A 22,936-nucleotide genomic window follows, 5' to 3' on the forward strand; every position below is an offset into this window, starting at 1 on the left:
TTAACAGAAGGTCCAGCAAATACATCATCCTGACTTAATTGTTAGAAATACTACGGCTTCCAGAGAAAACTCTTCATCCTGCGCTTGCATGGGCTCCGCCAGCCCCAGCACAGGGATTGTGCATCAGTTACAGGAAATGACCAAAAGTGAAAAGAGTTTGAAATACCATTTCATAATTCATGAACTATAGTGTATCTCATGCAGAATCAACGTATGAGCAAATTCTTGAAAAAAAGACTCTCCCAGGTTTAAACAAGTACTTATGAACATCTTTCATCCACTTCAAAAGAACAGTGTCAGTTTGAAAAGTGGCAAATCTCTCAGCCCATCTACGTACACCTTCCAGAGCGAGATTCCCTTTACCTGATTTGGAAAGTACTCCGTTTCCTTTTGCTATGCCAACATAAACAAGGATGTTCACGACATCAGAAACTTCTATATGGAGATTTGTGGTTCCTATATCATGGTCTTTAGTAGCAGCCACACCTACGTTACAAGATAAAATTAAGATTTCTTGTACTGCATATTCACCTTCCAACAGAAATGCGTAACAGCAGAGAAGCATTTTATGTACACACAGGCTTTAATGTGAAAATACTGAGATACACAAACTATAAACCCCCCTTTTGATGCACCTGCTAAGCAACAGGAAGTTACATTTTAACAAAAACCCTGAGACATCTCTTAGCCCAGGTAACTGAATCAGACCAAAATATACTTTAGCAGAATAATCAAAGACATTTCCTGATCACTACATTTCCTTTCCAACCTTTCAACTTCTCAGGTTGTTCAGGGCAGAGTATTAATTACAAAGAACTCACAGAGTTATCAAATCAAATGTGTCACTTCTGTCCTTGGCTGGAAGCAGAGCTCTCACCCTGAAGAAATCCCCGATCAGAGAGGAAATTTGATTTTAAGAGGTGAAAATATACAGGCTTAAGTCAAAAGGACATTGCAGAGCACTCCACCTTGCAGCGCTGTTGCACAGAAGTGCCATTAATGAGTCAGCAGTTTCAGCCCATGCCTTGATCACTATAGTTCTGTTTATTTGAAAAGACATTTAGAGAACTTCTTAAAACAAAACCATCGTGCCACAAATTAGTACTCCTTTCTTGCCCAAGTAGCCAACTCTTCATATGCTTCCAAAGACTGTAACGGCTCAAGAAAAGCTAGAAATGCAGAAGCAAATAAACTCTTATGCCTGAGGTGCGTGCCCTGTTAATATGCAAGTCAGTGTGAAGTATTTTTCCTACACTGATTGAACAATTCTCCTCCAAGCACACTCAGCTTTCCATCAAGCATTACAGCATGTGATATTCTACACTCTAAAGGGCAGGAGTCCCAGGGCACACTCACCATACGCACTGCACAGTCTGGGTCCCAAATCTGGACGGACAAAAAATCCTGGCAGATGGGAAGCCAAGTTCAGTTTTCCTTCTGGACTACAATATTCAGGCAAGGGTAAACTTTTTAATAAGTCCTCATATCTGGAAGGGAAAAGGAAGAAGTATGTAATTAAATTTGTTTCATTGCACAGATAGAAAAAAACAATATGGGAGACTGACTTCAGAATATACAACAATAAAGACAAATACCTCGCTGGCATCATAGCCTTGAAATCTTCACCAGAAGGCCAGTCTTTCAGTTTCAACAAAGCAGTTTCCCCATTTTTTACTTTCTGCCGTTCTGCAATTAACATAAAAATTACTAAAAACTAATACACTATGCGTTTTACTTCATTCAACTGGAACACAGAACTGAACTCTTAACCTGTCTATATTTCATCTATAAAACAGGAGATAATGGATTTGAAGACTCAAGAAGAATACAAACCAAACTCAGCTAGTTGAGGACCAATGAATGACATTTGGTTTTTTAGACCTATGTAGTGTACCTTTAATTCTGCAAAAGGTCAAAATGCAAGTTTCCATCACATTCTTTGGAAACAGAGTCCCTAGGGCTTTCTTTTTAAATTAAATTTCTTCAAAGCCTCGCGATCCATAAAGAGTATTTTTAACTGCCATTTCTAACATCAACCATGTTCAGAATCAATGGAATAATACATTTTAAGTAACATACTTGAAACATCTTCAAAACCATCCCAGAACTCTTTGACGTTGGTGTTTGAAATAATGCTGTCTTTGCAATTCAAGATATCAGCTTGCTGGTTTCCAAAATCTAGACTGATCGACTCTGCTTTCCACAGGCTGAAGTTCATTTTCTTATGCATTCCAGACACTAAAACAGGCTGTAAAAAATAAAATAAAATTAAAAATAGTACTTATCCTTTTGGAAGTAAAGACCTTCTTCACAAGAACTGGAGCACAATTGCTTCCAAACACAATGCTGAAGAACTTGGTCCTACTGAGCTGTTAACACCTCCTCCAACAGCAGCCATACCCAAGCTGTCACACACACATCCTACTGGGATTCGAATCTTTATAACAGCATTTTCTTGTTTATTATTAGCAGGTAACTGACATTTAAACTAAGCAAGGATCATAGGTAGGTGAAACCTGACAAACTTTTGCTCTCTGCTCACAATACATTTTCAAACACGGCGTTAGCCAAATCTGTCCTTTAACACAACCCCCCAGAGTTCACTGAGGCCACGTTACAGACGGAACTGCTCAATACCTACCCTCCCTTGTTTCCAGCACTCTTTAAAAAGCTTCCAGTTGTTGCTGTTTTTATGGTCTCTGAGCCACAAAACATGCTTATCACAGATCCAAGAATACTGAATATCGCTGTACAGTTTACTGCCGTCATCCTGAACACACTTCTTATCATCCTTTGGTTCATCTTTTATTTCTGATTTTATATTTATCTTTGGTGCTCTGTTTGGTGGAATCTTGTTTTCTACTACTGAAGCAATTATGTCATCGAGAATGTTTGGCATAGTCCTTCCACTCTTGCCACTCTATTGGAAAACAAACAAATGCATGCTTAAAGAATGTAAAAGCAAACAAAAGTGAATGCAATTCCTTTTGCAGTATAATGGCAATACTGCATTACCAATTAGAAACCTGCAGTTATCTACTTCCTTTGGAGAAAATGTCTACATTCTGATAAGGAAAAAGTTAGAAATAAACAGTTATTTGGAATTGGAATCTTCATTCCCTTTGTCAGATTAAGGCTTTCTCTAACTTTATGGACTTTTTTCACCATGGTGGGTATCCATTATCACTATATACATGCATAAAAATAACACGTTAATGCAAGTGTGAGTGTGTGCATGCATACAAATTTTTAATTATAAATGAGTATTTGAAGTTATCAGACTGCTGTAACTACTGTGTAATGAAACAGATAAGAGATTTTCAGATCTCGATATAAAAACACTTATCTGGTAAGCACTTACTGCTGTTCCTGTAGAGTAAACTGGAGCAAAAGCAATGCCAGCATCTGTAGAACCCAGACGCAGTTTGCCTGCTGTTGTAGTTAATAAATCTCGTAGGGTTGAGCCCTGCTCGTTCTGGGAGGCAGGAGGAGAGCTTTTACAGTTTGGGGACTCCAAATTATCCTGGTCTTTCTCTTCCTTTGCATGTTTTCCAGGACATTCTTTGTTCTCTGAAACAAAAATAATCATTGGAAACATGCACTGTTATTTCACGATGCAGATATCGGAACAGCACCTGCATCCTGCATTTTATAGTGGTGGTAACATACTGTGGCACTAGTGCTTTATTCACCTGAAAACACATCAGAGGGTGAACTAGATCCCTCAAAATGCAGTCAGTATGCCCATGAAAAGGCCTTCCCCAGCATTGCAGAGATGCAGCTGAGTGAGTACCCAGCACAAATGAGAGACGCTGTAGCTGGAAGCACTGTCCCATTACACACGTGTTCCACCAGTGGCATTTCTAGTAACAGGTTCTGATGCCACCAGAAGGCATTGCAGTACAAAGATTAAAATACAGGGGGAAAAGAACTACATCATTTCTTTTTGTTGAACAGAAAACTCTGTGAATTTTTCCTAATTAATTCTATTATGCACCATTGGTGCCCCCGAAGTCATGGACGTGATATTACAACTTCAAACATGTACCTTTCTTTTCTTCTCTGGCTTTCTGCTCTGCCAGATCCGCCAACCAGTGCAGGGGTGACTGGGATTCAGGTGGTGTTAACTTGCTGTCTGTGCTTACATCACTCCTTGGACTTGTATTACCGTTTGTCTCGGACTTCGGAGGCGTGTTCTGCTGCTGAGACTCAGGCATGCACAGAGAAATTTTATTACTGTGGTTAAGGACATTCTGCAAAACCTGTAAAGAACAAATATATTTTTAAGCATTTAACTTTGCTTTAAGGTATTCCAGAGATGAATCTAACATTTAACCACCATATATACAAATTAAAATATAACTGGCACTATTCAAATAGAAATATCCACAGGAATTGGAACAGCTGAACAAACTGCGAAGCGCATACACATTCCAGACTCACCTGAGACACACCATTCATCGCAGGGAGCTTGCCAGCTTGTGTGCTCTGCTTGCTGCTGCACTGGCAATGGGACTTAATCTCAAATTTTTCTCTGATGGTGTGCATAGCATCTAGGAGATCCGTCAGAACTAGAAGACAATTAAGAAAACCATCAGCAGCTCTTACTCATCTTGTGACCCTCTTTCCAACACACACCCCGTGATGCTAAAATGCTATCTCCAAATATTTCTAAAATTTAAAACTACTAAGAATGCTACAGTGAACAGTCAAAAATACTATTAAAAGTCTGTCCAGTTTACCTTAAAACTCGTGCAGAAAGCAACAAGGTCTTATTTAGATTATTGCATGCTACTCCTCTGAATAATCTAACCCTCACTCTGCATTCCCACCGCACAGCGCACACCGAGCAAGCCAGTCATTCATTACTTCTCATCGTTCAACAAGTGCATCATTGCTTCATTTAATAAAACTGTCAAACTACAGACTGAAGTGAGCCACGTCTTGACAAAAAAATTAGTATGTGATCATGTAATTTAAAGCTGTTTGGTAACAGGTACGCACAGCAGAACAAAACTGAGGTTACGTAGGCAGCCTTCACCGAGCTGTTTCCAGATGAGTGGTTCACTTCACAATTTAAAATTAAAACCAGTTTCAGCCTGGAACCTGTTCTGGGGAATGTCACAATTTGAATTTATTATGGAAGCTAACCAACCTTCATTTCTACCTGAGCTAACACGCAACAACCCGTAACACAAGAACTGGGGCTGTATTTCCACAGCTTAAAATAACTTGGGAATTTACTTTACAAATTTAAGGGCACATTTGAGTTTTCTGCTCTGCATCAATGCTGCCAGAGATCACAGGTGATCTGCACTAACAACCATCACCACACCTGAGCGCACTCCTTCATAAAACTTACTTGGCTGTAAGAAAAATTCCAAATGTAGCTGCCTTAGGATTACTGCCTAGTTTTTCATTTATCACTGGCTCCTTCAATGCACTTTGCTTTAGGATGCCCAATCCAACCAAAACCACAAATTAATATTTTCTGGGTTTTTGGAGGTGTGAGTGGGACAGAAAACAGTGAACGAAAGTCCCCCCCCTAGTCCTGTTGCTACATAATGTTCCTCTGCAGCTCTACTGTAAAATTTTCTTTTCACAGCTAAGGTCAGGTTTATTAAGCACATTCTGGCTGGTTTATTCTGCTCTGAAAAGGTACAAAATGACCACAACAAACACCTTGAATTTCTTCACTGCCTGCCCCGCAAAGCCTCTCAGACATCTGCTAGCACTCCCCTTTGCTCTCTTCATCATCTTTGCCCCTTGCTGTCAACTGCCCAGAACCACTCGCCTTCCTGCGATGATTTGACACAATTCACAGGTTTTTAAATTGAAAATGAGAAGTTTCAAGACACAACTCTGGCCTCTCTTCACAGAAAGACTTGGCAAAAACACACCCTGCTTGTTCACAGGTGGTCTTACCAGAGCCTGGAATAATCTGTGTTGGCATCAGGTGTTTGTGATCGTGAGGCTGTCCCTTCACACACTTCATCCAGGCATACAACTCCTTATCTGCAAAATAACATTGCCAAGTGGTTTATGTTACTTACAGAGGCACAAACACAAAGCTACCTAACATTTTTCAGATTTGTTTTAGTTAGAAACAGTTTTCTACACATAACTTAACTCTTCTGTCCTGGTATGCTGCCTGACAAAGACTTGCACAAAACAGCTACTTTCCACAAAAAGGAAAAGGATGAAGAGTTTTAACTAAACAGAAATCTGAAACAGGCATATCTGTAACACAGATCCTTGCCAATAACCTCAAAGTTTTGAAGTACATTCCCTTTGTTACATTTAGTGCGTTGCCAGTTTAATATAAGCTGAAATCCTTTACAGTTGCTACTGAGGCTATTAATGAATTCTAAGCAGGAAAGACTCAACTATGCTGTGACTGCACGGTTAATTTATTTTGACACAATCCACGCTCCAGCTGAAGGTGGCTGTCCTCAACCAGAGAGCGCCAAACAAGCCAAAAAGATGAACTTGTAGAAGAATCAATTCTCTGATGGCTGTCACTGTCAGAAAAACGTACCGTGTGAGGACAAGGCAGAAGAACAATAGCAAAGAACACCTGGCCATGCAAGTGGTCACCAACCTGCTCTGTGATTTTGGGGCAGAAATAGGAATGCAGTTTCTCTCTCAACCCCTAGTCTTGTACCCTATTCACAGAACTGCTAGTTCTACAACTCATCAAGAAATTTTTTCAACTAGCTCTAGTAATGTAAACTGAGGAGTCCACATTCAGCAAAGTTAAAGCATTATTTTCTTACACTGTAATAGATACTCAACACAGCAAATGTTTCTTTCAGATAAATATCAGATTTGTTAGTCAGTTTGTAGTTTTTCCAGCTCCTAAAACATTGAAATATATTAACTGGTCACAAACATAAATCAAATAAAACAGCACATATCTACTTCATGTACTTTATCACTGAAATGCCATAACATGGCATTCCACTTGATGGTGCCATGAACTGTCTGAAAGGGAACAAAGGATGCACAGTCATTCATTCATGTAGTAAAGTAATGACAGAAGTCATTGATAAATATCTGTATACAGAATATTTAAGCCTTTAACATTCCTGCTGAAGCAGGGGGAAACCAGTCTATTCTCTGTTACACTTAGCAACTGTAAAAACAACTACCGGTTCCAGGAAAAATGGTGTAACATAAAGTGCTATTTTATAGAGATGGGTGGGTGGCTCTGAACTGTGTAAGAGAGTGCCAAGGGAGAGAGACAGTTCACATGAATCCTGCAGCACCACTAGAAATAAAGCTGTAGAGAGGGAAGTTATCGTACTTTTGCTTTTGCACGTACCGTTGTGATGAGAAGTAAGCAGAAAGCCTTCCCTGTTAGAAGACTGAAAAGAAGCCTGCTTCTGTACACTGCTTTTTTAAGCTTTGAAGACATTTTACTGACTTTTTCCTGGCTGGTTAACAGGCAGACTATAAAAAGCCTCTGACTGCATGTCCCCACTAGGGTAAATAACGTTCAGTGTGTATCCCCAGCCACGTCAAACGGAGGCACACACATGCGCACACACAGGCTTAAGCCAGCTACGAGCTGCTGAAGCAGCCTCCAGCGTTAAAGCATTAACGACTGTTCTTGGTGTTGGAAAACACCCACATTAGTTCCCTGCAGACTTCAGGTTTTGCTGGAAGTCTTTGGGAATATCCTATAACCGCAGCGCAGGAAATATCCCACTGCAAGCCAAAGCCAAAGAGGATGAATCTCTCGGACTGCAAATCTTTGCTAAACAAAGTTAAACCTTATTTTTACTAACATTTCACATCTGTGACACTACACTGCTATAGCAAACATGGAAATGGTTTTCAAAACAGCATTAGTCCTGAATCAGTTCCTGGCGCAGTGTTTGACTGCAAGACTGTGCCAGGGCACAATGCCTGCCACCCAGGGGAAGAGAGTCCTTTCCAACAAGCAGCCTGAGCACAAATGTCACAGCTGAGGGCTGAACGACCAGATCAATCTTCCAAGCCATTCCTTCTTTCAATTGCAACAGGGCAGGGTCACTCAGAAATTACAGGTTTGTAAGTCAGTCCTGTTACACTTCACTACAGATTAAAGTATACATTTCCATTTAAGCACAGGAATTAGATTAAACCCAGTACGCGTGAAGGCTGCTGGATTGCAAAACCTCCATTAAATACTCATTTTAAATACTGCGTGAAGTATTTTTCTCCATCTCTTTCTCTTTTATAATTAAAAAAGCAGGCTCAGTCAATATGCCAAACCATGTACTTCTGAGGGGAGGACTCCAGAAAGCAGTCGAATCAAAGCAAGTCTTCACAGCACTGAATTACCACAACGCAGGGAGGTGTATCGGAGTGGCAGGCTCACAGCTGAAGAACAAGATTTAACCTTGAGGGGCAAGGCACAAGTAGCCCAAGACAATCCACACGAAAACACTGAAAAGCGGACAAAGACCTAAAACAGCCCCCACAGTGGTGGCTTTCTGGATGATCGATTCTATATCTACTGACTTAAAAGGAGGCAAAAAAGGTCTAAGAGAAACCACAACACACAAACAGTAATTTAACACTTTACAGAATGGCAGCTACACTGGTAGATCAGCAGTTCTACAACAAATGAGAATAAACAGCCCATACAATACCCTAGTTCATAAAGAACTGACCTCTAGAACTTTTTCTTTCCTTTGCCTTGTAACAATCCAGGCAGACCACAAATCCACATTTTTGGCAGACCCAATGGATGTTAAATAATGTGGCTTCACATGCATCACACATCTCACGGACTCCTCTCACTGCTCTCTTCCATGCAATTTTGGCTGAAATACAAAATAAGCAGATTAAAAGGACTGAAGTTTAAATTTAAAGCAGAGAATGAACAGTCTTTATAGAGAAGCATTTGTAATTTCTCCCTCAGATGCAACTGGGTGTGGGGGAGGAAAGCGACCCTTCGTAACCAGACCATCGACCCCTCAGCTGCGTGATGCAGCACCCCATCCAAGCCAGTCGATACATCATCAAAAATTAAAGCACCCAGAAAACACAGACTAAAGCAACACAGGAAGAACATTCCTGCTTAAAATGAGTGGGTTGCAAGTGTGAAAAACCTTTCACATGTGCTTTCCATGCCATGCAATGAAGAGAGCTGGGTTTTCCACCACCATGGCACATGCTAGATCTCAAGGGCAGCCAAACTGGTGAGCTGGACGGTCAAGTCAGCAGGAGGCCCTGTCCTGGTGACCTGGCCAGCTCTTCTGCTTTCTGCCCCAGCTCCTCCTCGGACAGCCTGAACTAGTGAAGCCACCAGCCTGTTTCCAGTCTGTGCCCATCTGCCTTGAGCCAGAAGGGTGGACTCTCTGTGGCTCTGGGGGGAGGAGCTGACAATGTTAGCACATATTCTGCAAGGCCCACGCTGTCACATTATTCCCCTCTGTCTTGGGAAGGAGATGCGTCAGAAACACGTCTGTTGGCAGGAGTCGGTACCTGGCTCACTGTGGGCCTTGGCTTAGAGCTGGCCACTCTGGCTGGAGAGCTGGAGACAAGGTGGGAAGTGAGGCTGCTCCAGTCTCAACAGCAACTTGGCCCTGGCCCCAGCCTTGGCCTGGTGCAGCCACCAGTGCAACGGGCCGGACCCACTGGGGAAGGTCCCTGCTCCTTCCTGACATACACTCTCCTACAAAACAGCCTAGGAAAATCCAACATGACGGCCCAGTGACGTGAGCCACTCGAAAGGAAGCAATGGGTCATGATGAACGCAAACACTCCAGCAGAATTGCAACACACTTAAAAGACACTTAAAAGCATCTGAGATTTCCTTACCGTCTTTTTTCACCCAGGACATGGCTATTTTCTCAGATGTTACTAACTGACAAAACTTATCACCTATGATATCTAGAATGTATTTTGAAGTTTCTAGGTCCAGTTCATCATCTTCATAGTTTTCATGTGTCCATAAACTCAGTGCTTCATCATCATATTGATCAGGAGAGGAGAAACCATCTATCCTAACCACTCCATTCTTACTAAAAGACAACCTAAAAAAAAAGAAAACAGATTCTTTAACTGCATATATTACTATGTTCTGTGACTTATGGCCTACTTGCTAGTTTACTTTGCTGCTTATGTCTTACAAGGAAGTTTTCTTTAACTTCTTTAGCCTCCTGCCGTATTTTTTAATTCAAAAATAAACCCCACTGCTGAAAACGGTTTTAAAACAAACAGAAAGGAAGCACGAAAAATAAAGCGAACCTTCTAGGCACTTTCAGCATTCAGTTTACTCATCATCCTCTTTCTGTAACATTTATTACTGCCTTAAAATTGCAGGCAGGAAAAGTACCTTATTTTTCTTTTTCTTTTTTTTTGTAACCAAAGTTTGGTTCCACCTATTCCTCACATTTAATTTCTGGAGCACCTATGACAGCAATCACTCAGTCTGATCCATATTTTATAGATCTTTCTATTCTGCTACTCTCATACTCAGAATGCAGGAGTTTGAACACTATACTTAAGTTCTTTTTTAGGCAGAACAAACCACTAATACAAGATAATGTGTCTCTATCTGCTAATTTCTGACCCTTGAAAAAAATAAAGGCTCTCCTGTTATCCTACCCAATTCCATTCCATCTGCTCTGCCTGTATTTAGCCTATTTTTTAGCAATAACAATTAAGTATTCCATCTTGCATAATACAGGCCGGATAATTCATTCTACATGTGATTAGTGAATAGTTCAATTTTACTGCAACTCCAGTAAAACCATACTGAATTCAGAACTAAATACAAAAATGATACATATTTAAGTATGTATACAATGAACAAGAAATGATGAATTTTCAGTTACAGGAAAAGCTTCCGATAGTGCAAACTTTGTTTACAATTGCAGCCCTACTCTCTAAACACAATGAAAACAATTAACCTGCTATAATACCTACCACAATATATTAAAACTATTCAATTTTTAAAATTCCAAAACTATCTTTAAAACACAGTGGTTTTAGCACTGATGTTCTCTCCCTTGTACAGGGGAGAAAAAAATCCCAAACTCCAACAATGCCACACTAGGAAGCAAATATTCTTATACAGAAGCTATTGCAAGTTCAACTTCGAAATGATTCCTGTAGGAGTACGAAGTCTTGTAACTAAAGCTTCATTACAAAAAATTAAGCCCAATTTCTTGCCCCACAGAAGCTGGATAGACACTGACAACACAGCCCATGCACAAATTCAAGATATTTTGTTCCGTTTCGATAACTCTGCTGCCTGCAACACATGCTACACTGCATCCTGGGAAACTTCCCTCTCGACTGGTGTGTTTGCCTTGATTGGCCAGAAATTGTGAAAAAGGAGGACACAACTGCTCTGTCCTCAGAAAACTCCTGGAAAACCTTGAGCAGCTTTCCCACCGCACACTGGCATCAGAACAGTGACGGGTAAGGGCAACTCTGTGGTTGCATAACTTGTTTGGGATAACCGAAGCCTGTCTTTTGAAAATCCCACTTCAAATGGCAGACACCTGTGTGATGGTGATGTGCTCTATTTTCTGCTTGCCTAAGGTACACTGGGGCAGCTGTTCTGATGTCTTTGTTATAAAGCTTTAAACAGCAATGAAGTCAGTGTACAAAAGAAAGAAGAAATACAAATGTAAATACTGTTAAATTAGATGGTGTCTTTTATCAGGCAGACTGACCAAGCCAGAAAATCAGATAAGCTTTCAAGAACCAAGTCCTTTGTTAGTGTTATTTTTAAAACTTGACATAATCAGGAAAACAGCCGTACTTACCGCCGAAAGTAGTAAAATCTACAAAATACTGGTGAGTGAGACGGTTCTTCTCCTTTCTTACTTCTTATTAACCTACATTCTCGGCATTTTTGCAAATTTGGTCCTATTTCAGAGCAAGAATCATCCTGCAAAAATGACTCTCCTGTTTGCTTCAGCTTCTTAACTTTGCGCCAATCCTTTAACACCGAGCGAGGTATTCCAGCTGCAAAAGTAAGGAGCGTTTCAAGTGAGGCAGCCCTTATTCGCAGATCCTAGTCAGATCAGGCAGTGCTCAACGTTTCTAAAAGCACATTTGTACCTGGCAGAACATATTTCAATGTTACATCCATTTGTCCACTTGCTAGCACTGAAGTTTAAAATGTGTAACCACCAATTAGATTCTACAAGCGGGAGCACGATTAACTGCCTGCTGAGCTACCAGGAAGACCTAGGACACTACATTTTCTCTGATACTACGTGTATTGTTCACCAAATATTCCACCAAAAACATCTTCATTCTTAGAAAAGAGGCAAAGAATTACAACATCCCAGGAAAGGAAGGTCTGAATTCTATTTCAAGTAAAGATGTATGCATAAAAGGCAACAATTTAATGAATGAAAGCACAGCTTAAAGAAAACGTCCTCCTCCTTAAAAATTTTTGCTGAGGGTTACGGATAAGATTACAGAAGAACAGCTCTACTCACATGTAACTCATCTGAACTTAATGTAAAATATCCGGCAGAAGGAAGAGCAGAATCCATTTATTCTCTGTCAAGCTTGTTGGCTAAGCAGTACAATTCTATTTCCAACAGGAAAGTCAGCAGATCTGACACTGAGTAACACGAGGAGCAAATCTATTGAGTAATATCTGCAATTTTCACATACACATTTTGAAACTGAACCCTGTTGTTATTTAACCAGGCTTTCCTTTTAATGACTTCTAGAAGTGGCACCGGTTTTATCTGCCGACAGACAGAGGTATCTGCTGTTTCATCTACCACTACTCTTGAAAGTTCACGGCCTCTGAAAAGGGAGGATGACAGAGAGGTCAGGGCGCTAACTTTGGACTTGGTACCTGGGTTCAGATCTCTGTTTCGCCAGAGACTACTTGTGCAAACGTTGCAAGTCATACACTGCCTATGCCTCAGTTCGCAGCCTACAAAATGCACTCCCAACTCATTCAAGGAGCATGAGGGTAACTGGATTAAAACTTGAGACTAGAGAGGGCTAAAATACAGCTCTGCCAGTCCAAAACAATGTATTCTGCCTTGGAACCAGAGATCCTGGGCGTCATCTGGGAGCTGCTAGACTTCAAGCTCTGTGGGCAGGAACTTGGAAGACCCCCAACGCTTGCAGGGCTGTAAAATGCCTTGCTTTGCAGGAGGGAGCCACGCAGCCTGGAGCTCTAAGCGCACTGGCTAGCTCGCAGGCTCCTGGGGCTTTCCAAAACGGCATCAGGACAAAGCAGTTCTCAACCCTGGCAGCATCCAGATACCACCCACGTTGTGAAACTAGCACTGAGCCTCAGTTCCTGAAGCACAGTTATCTTCAGCAACCTAGGGGAGCCAAGGCAGCTGCTCCACAAGGGCCTGTTCTTGCCTGAAAGCTCCTTGAGGTTGCCCATGTTTTAATACAAGTCTTTGTGGAAAGGTCCTTTCATAAGAAAATCTCTGACCAGCACGCTCAAAAACGATAACAAAGCTCCCCCAAGATAAACTGACAGTAGTATCAGAAACACTTATCTATTTAATTTGCCAAGAGAAACTGGTAGAAAGACCCATGTCTATTAGGACTTCAAGCACAAGAAGCTGCTGCCACAAGATAGGCCTAACCCATTAACATGCAGGACGCAGGCTGTGCAACTTGCAACAGAAAAACAGTACCAACTCCTACCCATTTCCCAACCAAAGTTCCAAAAAACACTTCCACGATGTATGATTGTATTTCACTTTTATACTCAGGTACCACCAGCCCAAACAAGAACTGTTGCCTTCCCTTAACTCAGGTGAGCGATCCTGCTGCAACAAACCCACAAAAAGTCAATCTTTTACAACACCACGAAGGTCGTGAAGACCCAACATGTTACACGTATGTATTTACAGTTCACTTTAAGAAGCGAAACTGAGAAAGTTTTCACAGGCACATTCTCTTTGATCTTCCTCTTAGTTGGGGAGGAGGTAATGCTGCTATTGCTGGACCCAAGCCAGAACACTTCAGACAGACTCTAACACTTCCAACACCCTGTACAACCCAGACACCAACCACTCTCACATACAGAGAAGTAACTTCATACACCAGGCAGTGAAAAGCCAGAGAATGTAATTACAGGGAGCAGTACTCATTTTCTGACTACCTGTACTTAAAAATTCTTGTGAAAAGTAATTTAATGGTAGACTTCCTCATCCTTAACCAGAACAAAGACAAAAGAATGGTCCTGAGAGAAGAATAAATTGGGGTGAAAACCAAGGTAAGTTCTTAAATAAAATCCCTGTGGGCAGACCAGCTTCTCTGTTCAGATAAATCTAGTTACGATCTGCTACGTGCAACAGCATTACGTTTAAATTGAAATTTTTATTTCCCTTAAGTTCTTTATTCCTTAAGCACCACGTAATGCACATGTTACTTAGGAGTGTGAAATGACTCTTCCCTCAAACCTTTCATTAAATTAACCAAATTAAAACAGTGGCATCAGGCTCTCAAGGAACTGCCTCTGGCTTCCTGATCAAAGGATGAATTAGAAGTTCAACAATAGAGAGTCTCTCTTTCCAGTAATGCTCTAAAAATAAATGCACTAGGTCTTCCTTTATAGCAAAACCAAATATCAATATGAGTGGCACAACTATATACGTGCACCAGTCTGTTCTGTTCTGATGGACAGCACAAACCAGTTTGTTTACTGCTTATTTTTAGGCCAAGAACCAGCTTGTTAACACATCTATACAAAATGCTCCATTTCTTAAATCAGGATGTTTCAAATGGCCTAAAGACAGATAAACCTGGACCTACTCATTTACACTAGCATGCCATCTTAACTCTTTTCCCAGCTACTGCGCATGACAAACCCTTCAGGATTAACACTTAAGACTTCACATTAGTCTCTCTCTTCCAGAACAGATTAATATACTCACTGCTGTTGCTGCCGCTCTGTAACTTCAGCTTGCTTTTTTCTTTGGCACTCCTGCTAAGAACACCATTCGGTTTTACTTCTTCCTCTGCATCACCCTTTTTTTTCTGCAAATCATTTTGTTTCTTTTTGTAAGTTGGCTTGGGCTGCCGTTTAGTCCTTTGCTCTGACTTGCTCTCGCTTTCATCAGACTCTCCGCTTTCAGAACCAGATTCGTAAGTTCGTTTTGCTTTTCTCCTAGGGTGCTTATCTTCCTTCGCAAACTTTTCTGCCAAGATTTTACTATCTAGGTTATTTTGCAAATCATTTGATGTAGAAGCTATTAAATTGACAGTACATGGCTTAATAATTTCTGAAACACTGTTCCCTGAATTTTCTTTTTTATTAGTGTTTTTATCTTCCTCCGAATGCCTTGTTAGCCAAGCCTTTTTCAGTTTAGTGTGGTAGTTTGGCTGACTCGTCTGGGAAACTTGCCCAGTGCCTACAGAGTTCGCTTTGTTTATTGTATTAGAGACGATAGCACTGTCTAGTGAGAGAGAGGTTGAAAATGTCTGATTTTTCACAGAGTTGGACTCGGTCTCACTGGTGTTACTACTTTTAAACTGAGCTGCAGCCAACGCTGCCTTGTGCTTTTTCAAATGGACAAAGTCGGTGGAGGTGGAGAATCCCGAGCTGGGCTGAGCAGCGCTGGCGGCCTTGCCAGCGGCGGGTGTAACCAGAGCTGGAGCGCTGACCTTGCATTCCTGGGTCTGCGCCACTGTCTGACTCGCCGCTCTCGAGGCGCTGCACTCCAGCGGCGCGCAGGCCAAGACCGTGTTCGATAAGGAGTAAGTCACTTCTGAACTGCCCCAGCTTGACACGCTGGTCGTCGTGGCTGCTGATGCGGTGACATCCATTTTGGTGCTGCAGATCATAGTTGTGGTGGGGGTGACAGCACGAGAAATGCTGCCTTGCGAGACAGCTGGAAATTTCTTTTCATACTGTGTGTGAGCACTGTCTGAGTTCATATTTGGCAGAATGATTCTTCCAGTCTCCCTGGCTTCCGCTGTTTTCAGGCAATCTGCTTGATTTGTCACAGCTGAAGATCTCTCGCTAACTCGATCTTTGGAAGCAGACTGCATTACTGGGACGCTATCGTATTTCGTGCTAGAAGGAGGACGCACAATAACAGATGCTGTAGCAGACTGTGACTTTCCACTTGTTCTTTCAACGTGCCAATTCACTTTTTCGTTATGTGGGGCATTACTTGACTTCCACATTTCTGATAAATTCTGTTCGGAAGTGCCCTTGTAAACAGTCTGAGCTTCCTTAGGCTCAGGTACTAAAGTCGGTGGTTTCTGCAACTCCTGTATTTTGCCACCACCAGAATTAACAGGTTGAACTGGGGTTAGAGTTGGAGGTGAAAGGCTGCTATAGCTGCTTTCCTTCTTCTCCAGGTTCTGGTGCACAGGAGGGTGAAACACAGGGGCTCTATGCAAGGCAGGCATACTCCGGAGTGTATTTGAAGAGGAGACTGACAACTGAGTAGGGCTCCTGCTGTCACTTCTAAAAGAATTTACAGAGTGAGACTGCACTGACGGGGGAAGCTGCTCGGGTATTTTGCTCACAGAGCCTTCACTGTCTGGTTGGTGCTTAATTAAAGGTGGAGGTTTTGAAAGAGAAGAAATGTAATGGGGACTAGCTGCTGTTGAAGGACAATTAGGTTGCTTATCAACATATGCACTTGAAGCTTCCTTTGATGGGTACGATCTTGGCGGTTCATTCACTACACTGTTAGACAAGGTGGTGAAATAGTTACTCTGTGGCAAACTCTGTGGAACCGAATGTTTCATTTTATACAGTTCAGACGCAGAGCGTTCAGAATCTTTGTCGTATTTTACTGAATGGCTTTTGGGACTTGAAGATAACGACGCTACCCTGGAATAGTTCTCTCTCTCTCCTTCCAGTGCCTTTATTTTAGCTGTAAAAGGAGCAACTTCAATACTTTCTTGGAGTATCCGTCTGTGTTCTTCTTTGTATTTGCTCAGTCGCTCCCCAGCCTCCTGTGGTGGCCTTGGCAGCTGGTTCAACATTGGATCTGCAAAATGTCTGTGCATATGGCTCTCCTTTGCTGCCTGCGTTCTGCTTTGCTCTAGCTCCGTCTTTACTGGTGCAGTTGTAACAGAACGTAAGGGTTCAATAAACGCTTTCCTCTCCAGTTCTCTGTTTGAAAAGGTTAAGCAGACACAAGTTAGTCTGAATGTAGCGCAATGTGCTAAACAAAAGCCTTCCCTTCCTGTGCTGTGACCTAAGTTATCTATTAACGCAAAATAAACTTTTCTTTATACTGGGTACAACTTTCAAAAGCCTTCAGAAGACTCAAGAACTCAAGCACCATCCCAATTCAACAGGGCACAGTCCGTTTTGCAGCGTGCTGACAAGCTTTTCCCTATCACAGCAACCCGCGTTTACAAATAAACTAAGAGGAAGCTAGAAGACAATATCAGCTGCCAAAATGCACCCTCTCACACAGAGCTGAGCAACAAACTTACTCTTTGTGATGGTCTACGATACTTTTGGACAATGGTGGGCTGGAATGCGTTGTCAGTTTGAGAGGCCGAAGGGGATCTGCACTGGACGGGCGTACAGGAATGTGACTCAGTAAACCAAGGCTGTCAGCTGAGGTCACCGGGGTGGGCTGGTGCAGCCACGGGCTGGGAGTATTCTGTTAACGCCAACCAAAACAAAGAAATAAAATCAAATACCAAACTAATCATGAGACCGTAAAAGTTACTGTATCAAGTCTTCCCAATGATCAGAGCGAAGTAATGCATTTCAGCTTCAAATCACACACGGTAAATGAATTTTAACAATTTAAGTCACTTTTTGATCAACTGGAAAATCTGATTGTATTTCCCCAGGACTTGTGGCACACAAAATAGTTCACACATTTCAGAGGCATTTGTAGAACTGTTCAATTTTCAAGTATTGAGCATGAATATTTAATTCTAGAACGGCATCTCAAGCTCATCAAAATCAGCAAACCAATGTAGTCTGAGAGCACTTAACTTCAGTTCCTAGTAAACAGATCATTAGCTCTTCAAGGAATTGTAAGTTTTGCTTTCAAAAGATAAATACAGTTTAGTATTTCTGGAAGAGAAATCCTTCCTTAGCTTTATAACAAATCTCAACATTAGGGATATAAGTATCTCTTTCCTGGCTGGTTCTTCTCCTCCTACCAACCAAATGATCAAGTATGGCAATTCTAATTTATCTGCTTTGTTTTGCCAGGCATTTTTATTTGGCATAACGTCAGCAGCACCGTACTAACAAAATCATAAATGTACACGCCTGCCATAGTGTGCAGCATGGCAAATGCACAGTACGCACAAAACTGTGCTGAATACCTAAATACTCCTAAGGTGGGCAATAGCAACCTCCTTGCTTAAACACACCACGATAATCTTAATTTATGAATCTGTTCTTCAATTGACTACTTGGGTAAGTTTCTATTTCAATATCCTCTCTGAAACTCGTGTAACAACTCTGCAGAAAAGACCAAGAGCAGCTCTTTGTCTTTCTCCCCTTTCCCTCTCTCCTCCTGAGCCCTGCTTACAAGAAACGGGCGCAGGAGTGGAAAGGTAGAGCACCCTGCTGAAGCGCCGCCCAAGTGCCAGGGACAAGCCGAGAAGGGACTGGGACAAGAGTGAGCTCTCATGCACACCCCAAAGCCTCTCAATGCTGCTCCACTCCTAACTCCTCGCACTGCCCAGAACTTCTTCCCCTCCTCCGCTCCTCAACAATCCACCCTTTGCCTTCTCCCCGTAGCGATTTCCAGTCGAGAACTGCTGCAGCAGAAGGGGAGCCAAGAGCTCTCATGACACAGACACACGCAGCACAGAATAGATGTGCAGGTACTACAACTTTGAAGTTCTGATTTCTATACTTTTGAATATTTAAAGCAACCGCTTGGGTCTGCGCTAAGAGCTGTAGCACACACGTTTCCCAGGCCGGGAGTTCCCACGCTGTGGCAAGTTCCCACGACGAGCTTATAAGCTGCATTAAAGTATTATGCAAAAAAGGCCCGTCACCTTCTCCCTAGAAGAGCTGGGGAACATCTGCTTGAGCACCAAGCGCTGCCCAAACAGCTTGGTGATTCCACCTGCAAACATCTCCAGCCCAGCCCAAGGATGGGAGCTGCTACAGCCACTGGTGGAAGGCAGGAAAATGTGGGCATGAAAAGATGGGCTTAGGGACGTGCTTCCTCCAGCTCCCAGACGCAGCTCAGCCCTGAGCCGAGGGCGGCTGCAGCTGCTGTTACAGCTGAAACACAGATCCATTTCTGAGATTGTGGCATCCACGCAAACTGAGTGTGGAAACGCCCATTCTGGGTTTCTAATACGCATTTTAAAAAGGCCTCCAGTGCAAAAGCCAGAAGACAAGTCACCACAAGACAACTGCCACATATCAACATAATTAAAAAGCTACGTGCCTCGGTATGCAGGGCTGCATATTTCAGGCAGCCAAAGTGAAAACAGAGTCTATCGTAAGTTCTTCACCATGGACTTCAGCATGGGGCACAGCAGGCAGCAACATGAACAGATAAATCCACCTATGGTTTTCTCTGAGGCTTTTTTTTCTCTGCTGCCTTTGACTTTATCACATTTTAGATCAAACTGATGCACGTTACAAGGCCAACTCAAACCGACTGTTTGGGAAAGACTTAGCCACAATGGTTTGGCTTCCCTCAAGAATGAGGCTGAGGAAGAATAGCTTTCCCCATAATGAAAAAAAAAAAGTCTCTATAATCATTCAGAAAGCCCAAGCTTTGACGCAAAGGCTTACGATTCGACGGAGGGACCACTGTCAGCGTCAGGCCTCGTGTCGTCCCTGTGAAAGTCTGCCCAAATTAGGCCAAGTTGTAAGCCTCTAAAAAAAAATCCCTCTGCACATGCTCAGTGGAGGTCTGATTGAAGCTGGCAGCGAAGCTCCCCAAAGCATCTGTCTGCACTACACATGCTTCATCTTACACTGTTCCTCTAAGGTGCCTGCACTGAGCACGCTGTATCCCAAGCACACAGGAACTAAGAAAACTTTTCCTATAATTGCCGTGTCTGCCTGCCAAACGCCATCGCCGCACCGGGCGCTAGGCTGAAAAATACAAACCATTTCTTCTGAAGCTTCAGTGGTTACATACAGCAGAGACAGAGGAATCACCCTGACTTGAATAGTGAGGAGGAGGAACCAGATGGGAAGGCAGGGATGTGTGTCAACAGGAACAGAAGGAAAAAGATAGATATGCCAAGAGAGGGTACACAGATAGGTGTAAAGACAAGAGAAAAGGGTGTACAGTGCAAGAAAGACTTATGAATGCTAGATCATTTCTCTTCAAAACTTCCCACTCCTCCTGTCTCAGCCTTTTTCATTACTTAGCTAGCATATCTTAAATTCTGTTATGAAGACAACTGTCCTACCTCCTCTAGTATTTAACTTACCTAATGGTTTCCATAGTTTGAGGTAACAACCATTCAGCCAGTGGACTCAAGGTCCCAAACCAGCTGGTTAACCTCACCTGGTCATGAACTAAAACCAAACGTTTTGTCTTACTTCAAAATACAAAGAAAATCCAAGTCTGGAAGAGCTCCCTACAGCGGTTCCTACTGGATTTCCACTCCTAGTTAGTTCTATGTCTATTCAAAAAACTCACCCTCCCCGCACACTTGGTGAAACACAAACTAGCGAGTCCATACCTAGAAAACTACCAGTGGGAGACACCAGCCCCAGCTAAACATGTCATTAAGAAACAAGCATAACTTACCCTTCTCAAGGAAGCCTCTGCGTTAACAGGAGTTTCTGGGTGGACCCACTTGGAGGAGGGCAGACCAAGTCCTGAGTAAGCATGTGTTCCATTTGGATACTGCCAAATAATTGGATAAAGCCCTAGCTGATTATAGGAAGCAGAAGGATGAGCTTGTCCAAGAAGATGTGGAGACTGGTGTTGTAACATCTGTTGCTGCTGCTGGTGTGCTAATGCCAAATGGCTTAAGCTGCTAGCATGAGCAGTCTCTAGTCGTGGGTGGCCACCCAGCAAGGAGGCAGCAGGCACTCCGGGTAACACTGCAGGAAGTAGATGGGGGTGATGAACAGAGTGGTGAGGGGCGGTACTAAGGGGGTGAGTGTTAATAGCAGACAAAGGGGCCTGAGCTGAAGACCCAGAGAGCAGATGGGATGAACCAGTTAATGCAGGATGATGAGCGTTTGGATTTAAACAGGTTCGGTGGGATGAGGAATGCAGAGGATAATTATGCTGATGCAAATAAGGTGAAATGTGATTAGTTCCTGTTTCTTGTCCAATCAGTGTGGGATCCCTGTACACCGTGAAATGTTCATTCTTGTCAATGATAAGAGGACTTTTAGTAGCTTCTAGAGCACTAACTCTAGCTGGAACTGGATGAAAACTAGACCTAGGCAAATCATGATCAGTTTTATTGGCTGACCTTGTTAATCCAGTAGCATGGCTGTTTTGGGAACTAACCTTAGACTTCACAGTATCAGAAGATTGGGTGAATTTAGGCTTAACATCAGGTGACTTTGTTTTAGGATGATCAACTGAAGCACTAGGTTTTGACTTCACAGAATCAGGGGCTGGACTTTGTTTATGCAGTTTACTCTCTTCTGCTAGAGAAGCTACATTTAATGAAGACATAAACGAGCCATACTGCACTTTTTCCTTTTCAGGATTTAAATGTTCATTTACTGATAATGCTTTTACAACCCCAGGTTGTATCAAATCTGTTTTGTTAACAACACTGCTACCCCAACTTTGATCAGCTTCTTGTTTTCTTGCTTCAAGGAAATTTGCATTTGCAAACTGCTGTTTTAAATCACTGCTGTGAGACTCTGTTTTCTGAACCGTTTGCAAACCAAAGGTACTTGCAGCGTTATCCTGGCTCTCCTTTTCAGAGCTGTTTTCATTAGTGATGTCAACAACACATTTCGGAGTAGGTGGTCTGGGTACAAACTGCTCATTTTTTAACTCCGCAGTATGTTTTTCTGCATTGCACTCTTGAACATGCGGATCCTTGGCGTTCTGCTCATAAGGTGTTGGCTGCTCTGCTGCGTGAAGAGAAGATTTTTCCTGCTGATCTAAGACAGACGATTTCAGTCTTTCTGTCTCTTCGTGTTTCTTATCCTCCTGTATTTCATCCCATGGAGATGGCCTATCTGTTAGTGTCTGTTCTACTCCCTCAACAGTTTGGGATTTTCCTTCTTCTCCATTTACCTTTGAAGTGTTCTTGCTTTTTAACTCGTTTTCTGAATTTTGCTCCGAAGACGAATCTGTTAACCTTTTATTTGAAATTTCAGAGTCACTGCTCTCAGAGTAGTCCGAGATATTGTCTGTCCGCAGTCTCTTCATATTTAATTTTTTTTCATCCTCTTCAGGTTTTCTTCTTTTACTAAGGAAGTGTTTATTTTTGGTTTTGGGGTTTTCTGTAAAACACAAAAACACATCTATCACATTTGCAGTCTAACAACGTTTTAAGCGGCTCTCCTTCCCTTTCCAATAACTTGTTTTACCTCCTCGACCTATATAATCGTATCTTTCTTCTTTCATCTTCTCTTCATCAGGCATGCTGCTATCAGAGCCCTTCCTCTTATTTGGCCGAGTATTCCGCTGCTGCTGGTGTTGGTGAGAATTCTGCTTCGGTGCTGCAGTTTGGGAATTCATTGCTGGTCTGGGACTATTTGCTTGCGCACGCGTATAATGACCCTAAAAAAAATAATTTTGCAATTAATGGACTTGAATGTAATTTTAATTAGCAACTTTAAACAAGTATTTTTAACATCCACAATATACAAAAATACTTAGGTAAAAAGATAAATGTATCTACGTGGACTGTGTTGCTGTTCTGGTTGGAACGAGACCGTCGGCGTGAAGTGATGCCAATATTTTCACCTTTCAACAAAGAGTGAACAACATCATCTAGAAAGGTCATCTGAACCATAGAAGGATCAACATTCTGAGGTTCTAACACCTAGTTTATTAAAAACAGAAAAAATAATAATTAATCAGCAAATGTG

The 22,936-nt window shown here is 42.2% G+C and overlaps 1 protein-coding gene across 5 annotated transcripts in view; it reads right to left on the reverse strand.

Moving 5' to 3' along the window:
• JMJD1C (jumonji domain containing 1C) overlaps nucleotides 1-22,936 on the reverse strand; it is a 157,389-nt gene that overhangs the window by 8,624 nt on the left and 125,829 nt on the right. For 3 of the 5 annotated variants that reach the window (XM_069864048.1, XM_069864051.1, XM_069864053.1), the window contains 17 exons: nucleotides 22,747-22,890; nucleotides 22,433-22,625; nucleotides 20,673-22,345; nucleotides 17,407-17,579; nucleotides 14,880-17,077; nucleotides 11,772-11,973; nucleotides 9,814-10,028; nucleotides 8,661-8,813; nucleotides 5,926-6,015; nucleotides 4,444-4,571; nucleotides 4,049-4,262; nucleotides 3,362-3,570; nucleotides 2,642-2,920; nucleotides 2,080-2,248; nucleotides 1,596-1,686; nucleotides 1,357-1,487; nucleotides 364-486 (listed from right to left, as the gene is read on the reverse strand). In XM_069864048.1, coding sequence (XP_069720149.1) covers nucleotides 364-486; nucleotides 1,357-1,487; nucleotides 1,596-1,686; nucleotides 2,080-2,248; nucleotides 2,642-2,920; nucleotides 3,362-3,570; nucleotides 4,049-4,262; nucleotides 4,444-4,571; nucleotides 5,926-6,015; nucleotides 8,661-8,813; nucleotides 9,814-10,028; nucleotides 11,772-11,973; nucleotides 14,880-17,077; nucleotides 17,407-17,579; nucleotides 20,673-22,345; nucleotides 22,433-22,625; nucleotides 22,747-22,890 — 6,385 coding nt within the window. The remainder of the gene's footprint in view (nucleotides 1-363; nucleotides 487-1,356; nucleotides 1,488-1,595; nucleotides 1,687-2,079; nucleotides 2,249-2,641; nucleotides 2,921-3,361; nucleotides 3,571-4,048; nucleotides 4,263-4,443; nucleotides 4,572-5,925; nucleotides 6,016-8,660; nucleotides 8,814-9,813; nucleotides 10,029-11,771; nucleotides 11,974-14,879; nucleotides 17,078-17,406; nucleotides 17,580-20,672; nucleotides 22,346-22,432; nucleotides 22,626-22,746; nucleotides 22,891-22,936) is intronic. The other 2 variants (XM_069864052.1, XM_069864050.1) reach the window with 2 other exon arrangements.

The sequence above is a fragment of the Phaenicophaeus curvirostris genome, chromosome 9, assembly GCF_032191515.1.
Source record: "Phaenicophaeus curvirostris isolate KB17595 chromosome 9, BPBGC_Pcur_1.0, whole genome shotgun sequence".
Taxonomy (NCBI): domain Eukaryota; kingdom Metazoa; phylum Chordata; class Aves; order Cuculiformes; family Cuculidae; genus Phaenicophaeus; species Phaenicophaeus curvirostris.